At 41.5% G+C, this 18,509-nt stretch overlaps 1 protein-coding gene across 1 annotated transcript in view; it reads left to right on the forward strand.

Annotated features, from left to right (window-relative positions):
* The first annotated feature begins 4,590 nt into the window (after nucleotides 1-4,590).
* Nucleotides 4,591-18,509, forward strand: part of dnah5 (dynein, axonemal, heavy chain 5) — a 106,776-nt gene continuing 92,857 nt past the window's right edge. The window contains exons 1-13 of the mRNA XM_078287097.1: nucleotides 4,591-4,647; nucleotides 9,119-9,253; nucleotides 9,429-9,513; nucleotides 9,844-10,013; nucleotides 12,453-12,671; nucleotides 13,156-13,293; nucleotides 14,223-14,399; nucleotides 14,701-14,814; nucleotides 15,068-15,175; nucleotides 15,653-15,775; nucleotides 16,057-16,272; nucleotides 17,829-17,936; nucleotides 18,342-18,427. Of these exons, the coding sequence (XP_078143223.1) occupies nucleotides 4,591-4,647; nucleotides 9,119-9,253; nucleotides 9,429-9,513; nucleotides 9,844-10,013; nucleotides 12,453-12,671; nucleotides 13,156-13,293; nucleotides 14,223-14,399; nucleotides 14,701-14,814; nucleotides 15,068-15,175; nucleotides 15,653-15,775; nucleotides 16,057-16,272; nucleotides 17,829-17,936; nucleotides 18,342-18,427 (1,736 nt within the window). The remainder of the gene's footprint in view (nucleotides 4,648-9,118; nucleotides 9,254-9,428; nucleotides 9,514-9,843; nucleotides 10,014-12,452; nucleotides 12,672-13,155; nucleotides 13,294-14,222; nucleotides 14,400-14,700; nucleotides 14,815-15,067; nucleotides 15,176-15,652; nucleotides 15,776-16,056; nucleotides 16,273-17,828; nucleotides 17,937-18,341; nucleotides 18,428-18,509) is intronic.

Below are 18,509 nucleotides of genomic sequence, written 5' to 3' on the forward strand. Positions count from 1 at the left end.
GGAGATTTTGGAAATGACAAAATAAAGTGCACAAAGTAAACCCAGATTACTGTTCTCACTGTGAATGGCTCCACAATTGGCCAATTTACAATGTTCCGTTTCTGTTGCTGATGAAGAGCCACAAAATTTGTACTCTGTAATGGATGTGATTTAAAATCTAGTACAATAATGCAGTTAACGTAGTTAAAGTAGAATTACTGACTTTAAAAAATACTCAAGAAAGTAAGTCCACAAAAGGTTACTCAATTACAGTAATATGAGTAGATATAATTAGTTACTTCCACCCTTGATCACTAATATTCTTTATATCTTTATATTTAGACCCCTTTCACATTGGACTTGTGGCTCGGAAAATGAGCGGGTCAATTGTCAGTGTGAATGGGTCGACCCTGGTAAGTTGACCCCGCAAAACGACCCTGGTCAGGATCAGGCTTGACTTGGTGTGAAAGTTCAGTGTTTTACCTGGTGTCATTCTGTATTTGGAGCGTCATATAATCTGCTATGTCGAACACAGTGTAAACAGGTCTGCTTTAGATGGCATTATAAGGTGACAAGGCAAGGCTCAGCGTGAATTACCTTCCATATGGGATGGACCCAGATCATCCTAGTAATATCCCAGCATTGTGTATGTGAAAGAGGTTTACCATATCTTTTTTGTCTTCCTAATGTCCAAGCTGGGCTAGTCATGGCCTTTAAGAGACAGTAAACTTGCTTCAAACAAGATGAGGCGAAGCAAGGTTATCATTTCATGGATTTCAACTTGTACCTGAAACCGATGAGACCAACTGACAACAACGGCCCATAGAAACCAGAGTCATGATGCTCAGAATGCAGTGGAGCTGTTCAGAGCAGTTTGAGCTGGTAGTAACACATTGTGCTACAGCCTGGTGCAGCTGTAAAATACATCAGTTTTAAGATATCCAGGTGGAACTCAGCACCATTTATTTTTTATATAATCCTTACATAATTCCGTCAGATCTGCATAAATACAGAGGGGATTGGGGGTGACGAGTGTGTGTGAGATGTGTGTTTGACGGTGAGGGTTTGTGTGTGTCCGCTATAACGTGTGACGTCTGTGTCTGTGTCAGCGTGACGATCCTCTGGGAGAACATGGACCTCTCTCTCTCTCTCTCTCCCTCCGTCCCTCCCTCCCTCTGTCTTCCTCTCTCAGATCTCACCACCCCCTCATTCATAATTTACAGTGACTCTCCTGTTTCATGGCGGCTCACAACCAGACGGTTCACCATAGAAAATCAGTCATGGCGCGGTGAAATATTGATGACCTAACTGCTTTTAAATGCAAAGCTTTGCAATCATTTCCCCCCACTATCAAACGGTTCCTCAGACCCTCGTGGAGACAGCTGTGTCTCTGATCATCTGCGGCACGTCACTGTAAAGGCTGATGGAATTTTCATTTTAATTGGCGGGAGGCCAGGCCCGTATGTGTGTGTGTGTGTGTGTTTGCACACGTGCATCAAGCATTCTTGCATCAAGCATCAAGCAAGTCCTACTTTGATCTACTTTGAAGTCTTCTTATGATGGCAGCTCCCGCTTTTACTTTTTTCATGTTAAATGAATGCTCCTTTGGCCTGAGGTTATGGATGAGGTGAAGTTGGAGTGCAAAATGAATGGGAACAATGGGCACAATCACGACATGTTGCATAATGCTTGGTCAAATCACCTTAGACCAACTGAAATTACAAAGAGGAAAAGGTTTAGTGGTAAATGATGTGGAATGCTAATGGTTTGCCTGTATGGTGTCACCATTTATATTCTTATTATATTGGTGTCACATGTAGTTGTTACTGGTTTCTGTCTATTCAGTCTTCACTGGTTTCAGTCTATTAGCATACAGTGGTAATGCATAAAGAGCTGTGTGTCCCTTAAGAAGGTGAAAATGTCTTGGGGCCAAAAGGACATTGTTACTTTATACTACACTGTGTACTGTATATTTCTGTGTGTGTGTGTGTGTCTATTCAAAGGGGATGTCTGAAACTGTACCCCCCCGCACTGTATACCAATATACCAACAACCTCTTCACCCCCCACTGTCCCACTGTCTCTCCATCCCATTGTTGTAATAGAGTGTAAGGTGATAGCAGCACCTTGATAATTGCCTAGCCGACAGGTGGTCATCCAATACCTGGCTATCTAGTTAGCCGTCCCCTTTTAGCAGCCACAATCTTATAATTTCAGGGCAGTAACCTTTCTAACAGGGTAAAGACGATGCTGATTGCTAAAAGCCAGTTGTTCTCCCGTCTCGTCTGCTTTGCCGCAAGCTGGAATTCTCTGATCTCATGAATAGTAATGCCAATTAAGAGGGTGACTTGAAAAGAAGCGGCATTGTTAAGGTTGTGACGACGATGCTCCACTTTAAACCAGACTATCAAAACAAGGTAAGGTGACCTAAGAGTTCTGAAGTTACACAGACTGGTTGTTCCTGGCTATCTTCTTTGGCCAAATGCAATTCATCATTAATGTGTCAGGAAAGAGTGTTGGCTTCAAAATGTAGCTGGTATAAAAGCCCTTGTTAAAGAAGGCCAGAGCAAAACAGCTTTTATTTTGGCGGCTGATGTATGGAAGCCTATTTAGAAATGCTCAAGTAGGCTACATTTCAGCTTCTTCAGGCCTTCCACAAGGAGCAATAACAATCGTATTTATCTGACAACAGTGTTGCTCTAGCACATTTAGCAGAGAAAGATATACTGTATATAGCCAATGGAGAAGTTCCACCGTTTAGTGCAGGCACTAAATGTAACATTCCATCACTCTTCTTCGAAACAGAAGAGAAATTATTAGGAAAATACAATGTTTTTTTCCCACTTTTCTACAGAGCCTGTGAGGTGGAAGGCAGATAAAAATAACCTCAGAATCTGTCATCAGGGTTTTGCGGTCTGTATTCCCCAGTTACCATTCTGAGCACGCGCTCCATCATTTTGTTTGCACGGTCTTGGAAAAGAACAAAAAAACATGTTGATGAATTACAAATTTGAGACAACACTCCGAGTCGAGTAAACAGATTTGAGCGATGACAATGCTGTGTTGAATTTGTATTCTGGAGGTCTGTGGCCACGTTTTTTTCAAACTATACAAACAGAATTAGAACACAAAAAAGTGTGCACTAAATAGTAGCTAGAGAATAGAGAAGACAAGGTCAGGTCAGGTTATTTTTTTCTACTGCCTGGCACCTTATGGGTTCTGTATTCTTCAACTGTCAGGGGATACTTTGATTATGGCTAACACTGTTGCTTTAAATGTTTTGGCAACTAATAACAAGACACTGGAGCAGTACGTTTCTCAATCATTCACAAAAATAGACTCCAGCTATATGACATCATTGTCTTAAATTTGGTTTTCAATTTTGTTTTATGTTTACTGATTTCAGCTTGGCCCTTTGAATCCCAAGTTGGCATCAAAACAGCTCAAACTGAATTGGTTTTGTTTCTTCTTCTGTTGTTTTTTGTAAACTATTTAAATTGCTATGGAATACTCTGGAAACATTTGCTTACTGGTCCTTTCCTTCTCTTTTAAATGGAACTTCCATATTCTAGCTCAGAAGATGGATGAGGTTGTTACAGTATTGTTACCCAACACCTATTATGAAAGTACTAGGTGACACCATGGGAGCTGTACTGCCAAGAAAAGTCAAGCTTGATACCTCAATATTACACTGATTTTGTACCCCTGATGAAGTGCAGTGTTATGAAGCAGCACAGACCAAAGTGTCAATTCCAGCTGACCAGATTTGTTGTTCATTTGGCAATCAGGTTGGGCAATTATTCAACAGCTTTTTTTTTTTTTTTGTAGATGTAATTTGTCAATGTCATTGCATGAAATTTCCCTGCAATTCAGTGTGACTTTTATTTGTCCAGCGTTTCCAAGCTTTGGTCCTAAGCATGGCTGAGTGTATAGGAGTGCAGGAGCTTAACACAGAACCCGCACAAGGTGGTCGGTATCTCACACACACAGACACATACACACACACACACACACGGCGGATTATGAAAGATATTTTAACACTGTATTGTCATTTGCACAATGGCTTTAAAGTGAGATGAGAATGCTCTGTTTAGGCTGCTACCCTATCCTGCTGTTAGTCTTGATACCTGAGGTGTCTGCCCATTGTGTGTGTGTGTCTGTCCGTGTGTGCATACTTGCACATGTATGTGTGACTGTACAGTAAATGTATTTATGTACACAGTGGTGAGTCAGAGGTGATGCTTTTCTGCACACCTGTTTGTACGTGCGTATATGTACCCATATATGAGGGTGTGTATTCACAAGTGAGTGTATGGTGTGTATACCTGGCAAATTGCCTGTGATTTCAGTCTGTGTGAATAGTTCATAGGGCATCTTATCTATCCAGACAGCGGTTGGCTGTGAAAAGCCACATACCGCTGACAGGAGCAGCCATTAAACATAAAGCGGGCATAGGTTCAGTTTAGCTGGCTGAGTGGTCACCATTGACAACTTGATAGGGCTAATCCCTTCGAGGGCACTAGTGCACAGAAGCCCAGTGTAGATGGGAAAAGTGATAGGAGGCTATAGAGAAGATATGGAAGCGTTCGAATGGGACAGATGAGCGGCTGTCATGTCACGGGTGTTTCGAAAGCAGCTGTGGAAACAAAGTGTTTCCAGGATCATTCGGGTAAGAGAATTCACGCAATATTGTTGTAGTTGTTGTTGTTGTTTTTGTTCAGGTGTTGTCTGGGTGCCTCGGTCCTCTCCCATTCTGGTTTATCTGTCCACATAATTCTTGTGTATTATGCTAAATACCGGCTCCGATGGCACCTTTCATTCACCATACTGTGATTAGAATTTAAATGGACCAAACTAGCTGCAGAACTTTATGCGGAACTACCGTGCCAGACTCTGGCAACGTGTGCCATTTATATTCCCCAGAGGATTTGCATTTAAACTGACTAAACAATTATTTTCAGTGTTTACTTGTTTGAGGTTTTGTAAGGAACTTACAGAAACTTGGATTGCTCCGATAAATGCTGCGCGAATTATCGGACAACGCGCTACATAAAAGTGTGCTGCTGCATACATTTTCTCACAGCTTTTTCTCTTCTATTCCCCCAATTGCAAAATCCTCAGTTTGTTTATTGTAGGGATTGTCAGTCTAATCATTACATTCTTGATCTCAGGATGGGGCGTTGTTCGCTTCTGAAAGCTAGTTATGTTGTTGTGGCTGTTATTACATGAGCATGTCAGTGCTGGCTTCTGTGTCTGTCTGTATGTGACTGCCTAAATGTGGATGTGTGTGTGTGTGTGTGTTCCTGTCTGTCATTGTGCGAGCTTATTATTGGGTAGTGTGTTTTGTGTGTTTGCGTATTGTATGCAGTGGTGGCTGGTGTGTTTCGTTTGAACCATCTGCGATACACTGATCGGTTTGCATCTGTTTGTTTGTTTGTCTCTCAGCTGAAGCCTGAGTTGGCTGTTTGCTTAATTTGTAAGGTCCACACACACACACACACACACACACACACACACACACACACACACACATACAAAAACAGTAGCCAGCAAAGGAGAGAGGTAGCAGGTGTGATATGGCTGGTCGCCCAGCAACTGTCAGCTTGGCATGCTTTATTATTGTCTATCTGTGATGTGAATGATTGTGTGTGTGTGTGTGTGTGTGTGTGTGTGTGTGTGTGTGTGTGCGTGTGTGTGTGTGTGTGTGTATCCCCAGTGATTTCAACAAGGTGGGTGTGATTCATTGCCAGAGTATGGGTAAGTAAGCATCATTTTTACATTTCAAAATACTGAAATGTACAAACAAATTATGGTACTTTCTAGAATAGAACAGATTTCTAGGAAATAAAATGGACACTATCAAAATTCTAATTTTGTACACTTCGTATTTGGTATTTTGTCTATAGCACAGTGATGGATATAAGACAAGTAACTGACAAGCTCATATGTCACATGACCGATCCTGATGGATGTGGGGACACAAACACCCATCACCAGTGTCAAGACAGCTAGACTTTCTGTCATAACTTTCAAAGTAAATCTTTTATTGACCAACATGTATTGCAACATTTTCTACCCCCTTTTTATGTTAAACCATTGGGTACATGTAGGATATTATTTTGGAATTCAACCAATTACTTTTTGATGTACACAAAATAGTTAATTGATTAAGAGGCACTTGACCAATCATTCAGCTGCTTTAACATGATGACATGACTTCTCTCTTTACTTCAAAGGGAGTGGGCATTGCACATGTAGTCCACTGCTCCCTCACCGGTCTGTTGGAGACACTAACAAATATATCCTATGGCCACCTTTATTTAAGGTATATTGCTGTGACATTCATATCGCCCTTGTGACTGTATTCAGATTTCTTTGTTTGAATTAGCTTTAGGCTATTTCCCACATGAAAGAGTTACCCTTGCTTAGCCTATTGGGTGGCATATACACAGCGGTCTCAAATGTAGCTCCTTCTTTTTGTGATCAACTCTATTTTATTGTCAGTCAGTTATGAGTTGTGAGCAGCATGTAGCAGCAACTCCCACAATCACAATCGGAATCGACGGAAATTTGGGAGTCACAGTGTGCTCTGGATCAGCTGATTAGACCCATTTTTACCGCTGATGAGACCAATTTCTGTTTTGCATAGCAACAACTGTCCTGTGAAGTCTATCACTGTAGGTGAGCTGTGATTTTTCCACTTTGTTCGTGCCAAATGTAGATTTTTCGAGACTGTTCCCCATGCCACATGAAATGATTTTGCATGTTTTGTCCAATGTATCTGCAATTTGGGCACTGACTATTTAGCCTCTTTGGCCAAACTCTGTTGCCTCATTTTGTTTTGAAAACTCACATGTAACAGCGGTTACTGTCAGACATCTAAAGCTGACACTGTTAATAGCTGCCTTGTTAACTGTGATTTAGTTACTTCAAGTTAACATCCTTTTCCACGTGGTGTTTCTATTATTTTGTCCACGCCTGTGCATGACGTACTGTTGTCACCTGTGTTGGTTGCCAAGTCTCCCTCTGTGCTCACCATGTTGACACTCACAGCCTGAGTGTTTGTGCCCCTTCCCGTCCTGCGGGTCAATAGCTGTGTTTGCTCTCCTTCCTGTCCAGACTTGTTGGCAGGCTGCACCTCACTCTGGCTTCTGATGCATAACCTCCAGGCCCTGAAAGGAATCAATACCGTTACTACCACCCTGACTTTGTTTCGAAGGCAGCACATACTATCACGTGCTATTGGGCTGCCATTGCAGACGGTGAAACAGTGGGGGGGGGGCTAGTGTGCGCAGAATGTTGGCCAGCAAACCTGTGCACACTGCGGAGTCTGCAGCCAATACGAGGCTTCGTTTTTTGGCAAACGTGTCCTTTTGTCCGTACAAAACTGCCAAAATCCGTTACCACAGAAAGTATTCATAGTATTCCTGTGATCTCACATGCATTTCCTACCAATAACGTGCCTCACAGTATAGACAGCTCATTGGCTGTGGCTGTCATTTGATTATAATCACCTGCTAATCACCTGTTATTTTCCTACCAAGATGGCAGTGTGCCCCTCCTCTCTTTCTCTTCCTCCCTCCCTCGCTTCACGTCTCTTACCATACCTTAGTCTTTGCATCTTTTTCCTCCCCTTCCCTCTCTGTCTTCCCTTTCAAACACTTTGTTCATGGTTCTATCCATTCGATCCCTCCAACCCTGTCATTCTTACCTCTCTCTCCTTCTTTCCTCTCCTCCTCCTCCCTCCCTCTCCTCACACATCTACTGGTCCTCTCCCATCTGATTCTGGCTGCAGCCCATGGGGATTTACCCAGTGTGCTTGTTTGCATGTCCTGCACTCCACTGTAGTCCACGAACTTTGGCAGTCAGCATCAGTTGGCTAGTGAGCACAAACATTTAACGACTAGGCTAACATGAAATCATTGTTCAATGAAGTTGCAGTAAGTATAGCCACACACTTGCTCATGCATTCGTATGCTCGTGTGTGTGTGCTTACAAACACAAACAAGAGAGAGGAGGGGAAGAGAGAAGCGGATGAAAGGGAAAATCTGACGGATCATGTTTCACACAAGTTGATGATCAGTTATTATGTCACGCTCAATGTGAAAGTTTAATCCAACCTTGAGAAAAACAAAACAGTCTCAGACAGGCTGTCGCTGCTTTCAAGCGTTCTATTTTTAGTCTGGCCAATCACAATCGGATGTCTCCTGCTTTGTTGCAGGAGTGAGCCTTTTAAAAAAAACGGTCTGACCAAAGTGACGTCAACGCAAAAAAGTATTTTAAGCTTGAATGAAACTATCTCTGTCATGTCCTGTTTAAATTCCAGGCAGACAGAAGGGAGGCCAAACAAGAGAATTTGAATGCATCCTGCATCCGCCACACCATAGACGACACCAGGTTTCACGTAATTTATTGGCTGGCCTTGTTCCTCTGTTACTAGGCAGCGGGACCTGGCAACCTATTGTGGTTGCTTTTACTGCCCCTCCATCCTAAACACAAGGCATAGCCTATGGCATTGTAAACCAGCTGGGTTATTTGTCAACCCATCCTAACTGAGGTAGTTGAGTTTCTCTGACTGTTTACAGAATTTGGATAGCAGCTAAGAATAGTGGTAGGAGAGGCAGAAAAGCACTCCTTAAAAGTTGGATATATACACTTGATCTTTAAGGAATACTGACTTGTGTGCCTCTGGTTTGGGATCTCATCACTGTTGATCTTGTGTGGAGCAACTACAGTAGGAGAGGATGTATTCACAGTGCTGTGGATTCATTTGTCTTCATTTTGGATTTTATCTTTTGACGTTTCCTACTGCTTACTAATTGAAAACTGTCGCTGTGGTTTGGTGGATGGACTGCTATTTAAATAATGTCTGAGCCGAAGTGTAGGACCGCAGGAGAGCTTCCATCGTCTGTCATTCCCAACAGCCACATCGCTACGTACAAAGTATGTGAAGGAGAATGTCCAGTGTGTTTGTGCTCTCTGTGTTTGGGAACGTGTTGAACATGGTGACTTCAAAGACTTCTAAGCTATATCAGTGGCAAATGAATACCAGTTTTCTTTACATTTTAAATTGATTGAATTCCAAGTGACTACACCCTCGTCCCAGTGTTAAAATTGTCTGCATGTATGTTTTGTTTTAGCAAAAGCTGAAAGAGGAGCGTGAGGCTAAGCGAGCGCAGCTGGATGGAAGACATGACTACGTCCTCAGCATCGTGGCTTCATGCCTCGGACTGGAGAAAGCTGACGTGGAAGATGCCATACTGGAGGGGAGTCAGGTACTGTGTGTGTGTGTTTGAAGAGTCCAAATGCAGAGGTGGTGCTTAATTTGCTGCTTGGTGTGCTGAATGGATTTCTTCTTGTCTGGCTCAAATGACTAGAAGTAATAAGTTGCATGTTAGAGACTGCAAAGGCTGACTGTAATGAAAGTTTTCTCTTTCCGTTTCCGACCAGATTGACCGCATGGAGCAGTTCTTTGTGGCCGAGGGTCTTCCACACCTCATGTTCTATTACCAGGACACTGAGCCACTAGAAGCGGGTAAGAGGAGATACGGTGAAAAGATGCTGGAAATATGTGGACATGCATTCCCTATTTTACAATAAATCTAAATTAGGCCTTGTCCTAATGTAATGCAAATTCCCCAGAATCAAGATTGCAGTGAGAAGTCCAAGCTGCTTTGTTATGTGAATTTTTTTCTGTTTTTTTTTCTTACTATTGTCACTGTTCAACAACTACAACTCAATACAATACAATTCCAACAGCATCAGCTTATTCCTCAGACTGAGCCCCAGCTCCGACTCCAGGACTGCAGAAAGAGGAAGGTGGTCTCTAACTTGTGTCTATATGTCCAATTCTCGGCTCCAGCAGCAGCGACACCGGCGTCTGCCCCCTCCCAGCCTGCGGCCCAGCAGGCCGGTCGCAGCAAGAGGTCCAAAGTGTTCGTGACGGAGGGGAGAGACGTGGCGCTGACCGGAGTGTGCGTCTTCTTCACCAGAGCCAACACTTCTAAGCCCATCACCTCCGAGAACATACACAGGGTGAGACTGGTTTTACCGGTTCTGAGAATGTGAGCATGTAGTCGACCGTTCTGAACTTTGTTAGTTTTTCTGACAAAGTGGAAACTGATCGGGAAGTCAAAAGTGAAAAATGTGCAATGGTTTCCCTGACATACACACTGCTGCACTTAACGCCATTATTGCACCTTGGATATGTGAAATTTGGAAAATCTTTTATTGACTTTTACCGAATCACACGGCCTAATCATGCCATGTTTACACTGAGCAGTCTGCCTGTTAAGGGAGCTGTATTTCTCTGTTACACACAAAAGGGCCTTCTGTTATTTTTATATTTCCTCCTTCAAAAAAAGTGCAAAAAAATTATAAAATTCTGGCAAAACATTGTATTGAAATATACTGCAAAGGTAAAATTGTAACAAAAGTATGAAAATAATTCCCCCCCACCTTTGCAAGATGCAAAGGTGCAGAAAGCAGACCAATACTCTCAAACCAGCAGAGAGGATAAGAACATTGAAATGTATAGACAAATACTATACTGCTGGAGACAAAATAACATGTAATCGCTTTCCCTTTGAGCCCACTGCTGTGATAAATGGTTTCCTTTAAGTCAGACAGGTTCTTTTCATCCAGAGCTAGCGGGACGCGTGGGGGGTTGGCGCTAGCATTGAGACACCGCGGGCAGTTCTGGCTATTGATCCTCCACTGATCACCCACTGTCAGCTACAAAGCTAATCACCATCACTGATAACGGGGCATGTCCGTTACAAAGCAGTCCCAGCAAGACAGGGAGGAAGAACATTGGTGTATGTGTGTGCGCGAGTGCACGTGTTGTGCAAGAGAGAGAATTACAAAAGTAGCATAGTGTTCTGTATTCTTAATGCGATATGACTATAGCCTCCAGTAATATTCTGCAACAGTGTTTCCCAAGCCAGTCCAGAGTACCTCCTGTGTTTTTGTTTCAGCTCTACTCATGCACACCTGATCTAATTACGAGCTTAGCGCTGATTGGCTGGGCAGGAGAAACAGTACCTGAACAGGGCTAGCGTGATGTAGCACTTAATTGGATCAGGTGTGCAAGAGCAGAGTTGGAGCAAAAACTTGCAGGACAAGGGATACTTTAGCCGGACTGGATTGGGAAACAGTGGTCTATATGACAAGGAAAGGCTACATTCAAAATATCATGAAGATTCATATCAAAATATAATGTAAAATGCAGACAAAGGTTGAGACATCATCACCAGCCTCACCCTCATTCTTTGGGAGGATGTGAATGGCAAATTAATGGTATCGGTTGTGGTGCAGACTCATTTGGGTAAAGACTAAAAAATGAAGATGAAGGTGGATTACCGAGGCACCGAGGTACCTTTGCAGAAGCGCTGTAAATACCATTGCTGCCAACCATACTTGACGCCCTATTGGGACACCACTGACCAGTTTAGTGGAAGAGCAGCACCTCGTTGAAGCCCGCTGGTGAACCTACATGAACACAGAGAGTCATATAATGAGTTTTACTACACCCGTTTCAGTTTGCCTTTCGCATTTTTAAAATAACAGTGTTATCTGATTAGTGTTATGAAAAATTGAAATTGTAGTCAAAATTTCAGCGAAGTAACGTTATAGTCATGCTAAGGGTTATGCTCAGTTACAAATTTTGCTAGCTAGCTAGCTAAGCTAGTAGGTAAGGCTAGGTAAATCAACAGCTGTGTAAACAAATCAGTTTCGCCACTTCTTCGTTGCTAAAAAAACAAAAGCAACAGGTGATGTGTATGTTAGCAATTATTCAGACATTGGGTAAGATGTCTTGTTGACTCTTACTTTGATAAAAAGACTAAATATTACACCTAGTTAAAGTTACTCACCAGAGATGATCTGAGCAGACCCTGGACTGCTTGACTACTGGACTGATGGCTGTTTGCCATGATGTCTTTACTTTCGATTGAGGCTATCCAATTGTCTTCTTTTTTTCTTTTTAGTTTTAGTTTTTTAGTTATTTTTAGTCCACCATTTTTCCTTTGCAGTGTTGACAGAAGCACGTGCGTTCCCAACATGGCCGCTAGGGGGCTGAATGCCTCTTACAATTTAAAAGCAACAAAGAATCCCTGTTTATTTTATATCTGAGATATGTTAAATATTAAGTACCTGTAACCTGTAACACGAAGTTTGTTCTGTCTCACATTTTAATCCATGACACAGTGTTTAATTATTTAGTGATTAATAAAAATAATTACTATCATTTGTGACCTGCAAAAACTTGGTATCTCTTAAGAGTCAACTGCAGGAATTGAAACATTTTTGACACGCTATAATACATTTACAGCGGTTTGAATTGGTTCAAGGGGAATGAAAGATCCTATACATGGGAAACCATGTCAGTTGTTAATCCCAGTAAACTGTCAGAATTTATGGTACAAGGCTTGTCCAGCACAATGATGATATGTGTGTACTGTTGTGTCTTTCCAGGATGTGAACTTCAATATGTTGGACACCAGTGAGGTGGGTCTGTTGAAGAGTGTGGAGCAGCTGCTGTCAGAGATCTTCATCCCCACGCTGAAGAAGATGAACCACGGCTGGGGAGAGCTGGCCAGCCCTCAGGCCCAGGCTGTCAAGCAGGACTTCATAGCATCATTGGACAGCTTTGTGTCTGTCTTGGCCGGAGCACAGGAGAGCCTGCAGGAAAAGGTGAGGCACACACACTCTGTTATACATGTATACAATGGATAGCTCTCGGGTGTGATTGGCTTAGTCCCATTCAAAGCAGTTGTAAAATAGCCAATAAACACACACCTGTGACCGCATTAATTAATTTAACAATGTAATGCTCTAACCAGAAATCACCACCCATACCAGTACTTAACAACCCATACATGTTGCATAGCAACCACTTTGTTTACCTACTGATGTGTTACCACTGTTTCATTAAAGCAGTAAGACACTTGACGCTGAGATTTACAGTGATTTTTAGTCTCATAGCTGTACTAAAATAATTGTAACCACCACCTTTTTCGGCTAATTGAATATTACTGTACATAAGTAAATGCTGAGTACACACAGACATACATTTACATGTGCACGTATACTCACACACACACACACACACACACACACACAGAAATAAACTGCAGATGCCGGCACATAAATAAATCATGTCATGGTTTTCCTCCAGGTGAACCTGAAAGAGTGTGACACGTTTGACCTGCGGACACTGAAAGGCCCGTCAGACTACATGGCAGCAGCCAACAGCACAGAGACCACAGAGAAGATAGAGGCCTGCATGAAAGTCTGGATCAAACAGATAGAACAGGTAAGATGTGAACCTCAAAGTTGTCAGATAAAAAAAAAAAATGTTTTTTTTCACCTCTATGTTGTGTTTTGTTGCTCATGGCCAGATTTTGAAACAGAATTTGTTCTCAGATCAAAGTTTGTTTGAAATGTCCTTGACTGGGGCTTAGAATCTGCCCCTTATCTGGTGAGGATTTAACACGTAAAGTGTAAGACAAAAAAAATGCAATGCATTGAAAAATGCAAGCAACTTCAAAGAGGAGAGGAGCACAAGTAACTGAAGGGGCAGACAGACAAAGTGTCATTATTAGCTTTATCTCTAAATATGTCTAAATGCTGAAGTGTTTTGACATTACAGAATATTCATGTTGAAGTTGTTCCAAGGAGTTGTTATAAGAATCATCTTGATTTGTTTACATTTTTCATTTTCACAAATAAATAGCATGTGTATTGCTGTTCCCTAACAAGCTGAATCAATTTCATAGCTTGTAGCCCTTTGAAAAGTCAATTTACATCCATTTTCCAGTATCACACACAAACCATATACACTAATTTTCACGGCTTTCACGCAAAAGTATCATGATTAGACCAATCAGCAAAAAGAGCAAGGACATGCTCACTCACATACACTTAAATGTTGTAAATGTTGTATTTCATATTCCATATGCTGTAGAAATATGTGATTAATAACTTTTGATGTCCCCAGTTTCACCTACTCTGCCATTTGATTATGTTCCTGGTAGAGATTTGGTGGTTGAAATACAGCTTCGTTACATATCTAGACTTTACCTCCCCTAGCCCAGTGGGTTGTATTCACTTTGCACCATTTCATGTTCCCAATTTATTCAAGTGCCATCAGGGAGGGGTGCAAAATCACATCCAGGGAAAGCAAAGGACAACAACTGCAGAAACGGTCCTTGAACAGTAAAGGTGTGTAACTTTGCTCTCCAGGTCCTAGCTGAGAGTGACCAGTTGAGGAAGGAGGCAGATGACCTGGGCCCGCGGGCTGAGCTGGACCACTGGAAGAAACGCATGTCCCGCTTCAACTACCTTCTGGACCAGCTCAAGAGCCCTGATGTCAAGGCTGTACTGGGCGTACTCATGATGGCCAAGTCTAAACTCATCAAGGTTAGAAACTGCTCTAACTGCTGAGTCTTAGCCATTCAATCACTATACAGAAAAATGTATGATTGTAATGGATTTAATGGATTTAGCAGCTGTCACAGGACAATGTATTTAGACTTGTGAATGGAATTCTACAGAAATCTTGTCAGACCAATTTTACTACAAAGCCGGGGAATTTGGCTTTCTGGAGATTTAAGATTCCTGCAGGACAATGATGATATTCTGTCATATTTTAATGTTACATGTGACACATATAGTCTTATATTAAATGCAGTACACTGAATGTTTCCATCTGTCTGTCTAGTCTTGGCGAGAGCTAGACACAAGGATCACTGACTCAGCCAACGAGGCCAAAGACAACGTCAAGTACCTTTACAGCTTGGAGAAGTTCTGTGACCCACTCTACAACAGCGACCCTGTGAGAAAACTGTTTGATACACTTTAAATATGTCTTAACAGCAGTGTGAATGCATTGCATTCCTGTCAAACTGTCTTTAGTTTGTGGAAAATGGTGTGGCATACATATCCTATTCAGTATTATGAAAAGATTTAACGAAAATTTCTTTAGCTTTTATGTTAGAACATCATGTCACATTTGTGTGCAAGTGCATGTAATTACCTGGTAAGTTCTATGTACAAACTTACAAACTATGTTTGCTGTTTGACCCCAGGTGTCCATGGTGGATGCAATCCCAGGTCTGATCAATGCCATTAGGATGATCCACAGCATCTCTCGCTACTACAACACATCTGAAAAAATCACATCACTCTTTGTCAAGGTAGGGATGGCTGCTATCCTGCATGAGTGGGTATGCAACAATGCCTAATATGACTGTATTACAGTCAAGGATGGGACTCCAGGATTTTGGGCAGGAGCCCAGCAATGCTATTTGGCTATAATCTCCATATTGTCTTCATTTGAACCCATTCAAATTCTGCCTACTAAAAACATTGTTGTATTAGCCCAGACTGAAAAAAAATGAGTCATGGACTAAATGGCTTGTAAATTTATCATCTTTAATAAACATTGGGATGATCCACTGATCATATTACAGCGCTCATAGAAAACAATTTGGCATTTGGTAGGCACTTGCTCACCAAAATATTTGCAATAATATAATATTTTGCTAATGTTACGACATGTTATACATTTCTAGTCTTGTCTGCTTGGGTCCGGAAGGATTCGTACCCACAATTTGGTGTTACCACTTTCTTTCTATCTGTCTTCATTTCTCCATGTGCCTCATTATCTCCAGGTGACCAACCAGATGATCACAGCCTGCAAGGCCTACATCACTAACAACAGCTCTGCTTCTATATGGGACCAGCCTCAGGAGCAAGTGGCTGAAAAAATCACAGCTGCCATCCACCTAAACCAGGTACTGGACTCTGCCCATTGTTGGGGTGTTATGCATGTATTGATTTTACATTCTAACTAATTTATTTTGCATAGTCTCTCTATGTTTAAGTTCTTATTGGATGTAGTTGGTTTGCAGCAGGGCACAGATGTGTTATCTGCTCACAAAACTATTCAGTGTGGTTGAGAAGATGATATGTGCCTTGATCAAACAAGCTGAACCTTGGCTACTTGTTACTACCTTAATGTGAGGGAAAATGGAAGAGGTCAGTGTTGTTACATCTGCCAAACTGTGTCCTCCAGGAGTACCAGCGGTATTTCCATAAGACCAAGGAGAAGCTGGAACAGACTCCATCAGAGAGACAGTTTGACTTCAGCGAGATGTACATTTTTGGGAAGTTTGACACATTCCAGCGACGGCTCAACAAGATCCTGGAAATGTTCAGCACCATTTCTACCTACTCTGCCCTGCAGGACTCCAAGATAGAGGGTCTGGAGACCATGGCCACCAGGTTTCAGGTGGGTAGAGATTGTTGTCTTGACCTTTTTGATGACACAGAAAGGCATTCCATCAATGAGCCATGGGTTTTATGTTTAGTAAACAGATCATGCTAAATTAATCTGCACCGTACTGCTTTGGTTTTGGAATCTATTCTCAAGAGTGTGATAGGTGTTTCAAAGAGCCAAAAAGAGACAGGGAAAATTAAAGATATGTATATTGTTGTGACATGAATAGATACTCCATTTGAAAGTGGCATTAATTAGGAATACCACTACATTTGACCATTCAAAGGATGTTTGGGCAGGTCTTTGATGGTATTAGTGAACATTTAATACTATTTCCTATAGTTGACTTGGAAATGGTGAAAATATGATTGTAGTAGTATGCAGAAGGGTTTAGGGAAAGCATTTCACACCGAGCGTAGAAAAAAAAAATTGGAACTCCTGCTCTTTTTAGGAAATATATTGACCAGATAAACGCTATGATCCCTTATTGATTTCATCTCTCATTCAGTCATGAAGAGGAGGAAATAGGTTAAAGAAGGATTTTTAAGCATTGAGACAATCAAGACATGAATTGTGCAAATGACAGTGCAGCTCAGTATTAGGATTGCATGTGTCCAGAAGTGAGTGTGCCTTTAATTTATTAATGGAGCATCTCCAGGCTGTACATTAGCATGACATCGCAGATTAGAGTCTCGCTTCTCTGGTTTCTTGCTTTGGGAAATAGTTATTCATGTTCACAGAAGCTGACTGGACAGCCCAGGGCCACAGGAATAGCACATTTGATTTCTTGAATTGAATTACAATTTCTTACATTGATGTCTAGATGTTAATTTTTGGGTGGCTAACCATATATTTTCCCTTGTGAGTGTGTAATATTAGCTATCTGTTTTTTTCTGCCTCTGCCTTGGATGGACAGACTGCAGAAATGCAGGGGAAATGGGAGGTAACATTTCACCACAGTCATAGTTTTTTACCTTTTACTATTGCATGACCCATCTTCATCTTAGTTGTCAGCATGCAGCTGTAATATTCATATACATGAAATAATTACATAAAACTAAATACTAATATAACAATATTAACTGTATGGAACTTCAGAGAACCAGCTCCAACGTTTGTTGTCCATATCACTCCATTGGCTCCTGTTCATTCAGGGGGGTTTTCTCAGCAATTTACCAGCATACATTTTTGTATGCTGTCCAGTTCATCTAATTGTAGACCTTCCATGGCTTGAATAATTAGATGGAACTAGATTAAAATAGATTGCAAAGTCCTCATCCTTTTGTAAAAGTTGACAGTGTGCTCAACAGTCTCTACATATTTTATGGTAAGCTGTTATGTGGTGTTAAATTACTACTATCATTATGCACTCTGTTCTCCCTTTGCTAATGTAAAAGATGTCCTGCCAAGATCATCAATGTTATCCTCCTACAGCTCTTACACACTCTTGGTCAAATAAATAGTATTAACGGGTAGAAAAATGACTTTAATGCTTGTGTGCGTGTGTGTGTGTGTGTGTGTGTGTGTGTGTGTGTGTGTGTGTGTGTGTGTATGTACATGTGTGCCAGGCTATTGTGCTTAGCATGAAGAAAAAACATTACAGCTTCCTAGACCAGAGAAGAACTGACTTTGATGTGGACTATGACGAATTCTGTAAAAGCACCACTGAGCTCCATGTAAGTTTGCTATTATAAACAACACTAATTCATTCATTTTGTACAATTAGCAATATTCATTGTGTAGATAACCATATGTGAATAGTCAGGTCACCTATGAGTGCTGTTTGGATGTTGATGATGTTTCCAGCCACACACTGCAATGAGCAGCTTATATAGGTCAATGCAATTAATCTGTGCTCTTGCTGTGAGTGTCGAAGAGTGCCTCTCTGCATGTGCTTACCTTATGAATGATACAATATGGACCAGTTTCACTGACCTGGAAATATAAGTAATGGGTTTATCCCCACACAGATCTACATTAAAAAATTATTCTGGTCAAAGACTTTTTTTCTTGTATGTAAAAGTATCAGTCCACAATCTTTTTCACCAACATTTTTTTGTTGGTTGTCTTGGTGTTTCCAGAATCAGCTGAAGAGTTTCATGGATAGCACGTTCGAAAAGATTCAGAATACAGAGAGAGCCCTAAATGTGCTGAAGAAATTTGAAAGGTAATCCTCTGTTGAATGCTTCCTTACCTCTTATCCATCCTCAAGTCTATTCATCTTCTACCTAAACCAGTGGTTTTCAGTC

The sequence above is a fragment of the Centroberyx gerrardi genome, chromosome 12, assembly GCF_048128805.1.
Source record: "Centroberyx gerrardi isolate f3 chromosome 12, fCenGer3.hap1.cur.20231027, whole genome shotgun sequence".
NCBI classification, from domain to species: Eukaryota; Metazoa; Chordata; class Actinopteri; order Beryciformes; family Berycidae; genus Centroberyx; species Centroberyx gerrardi.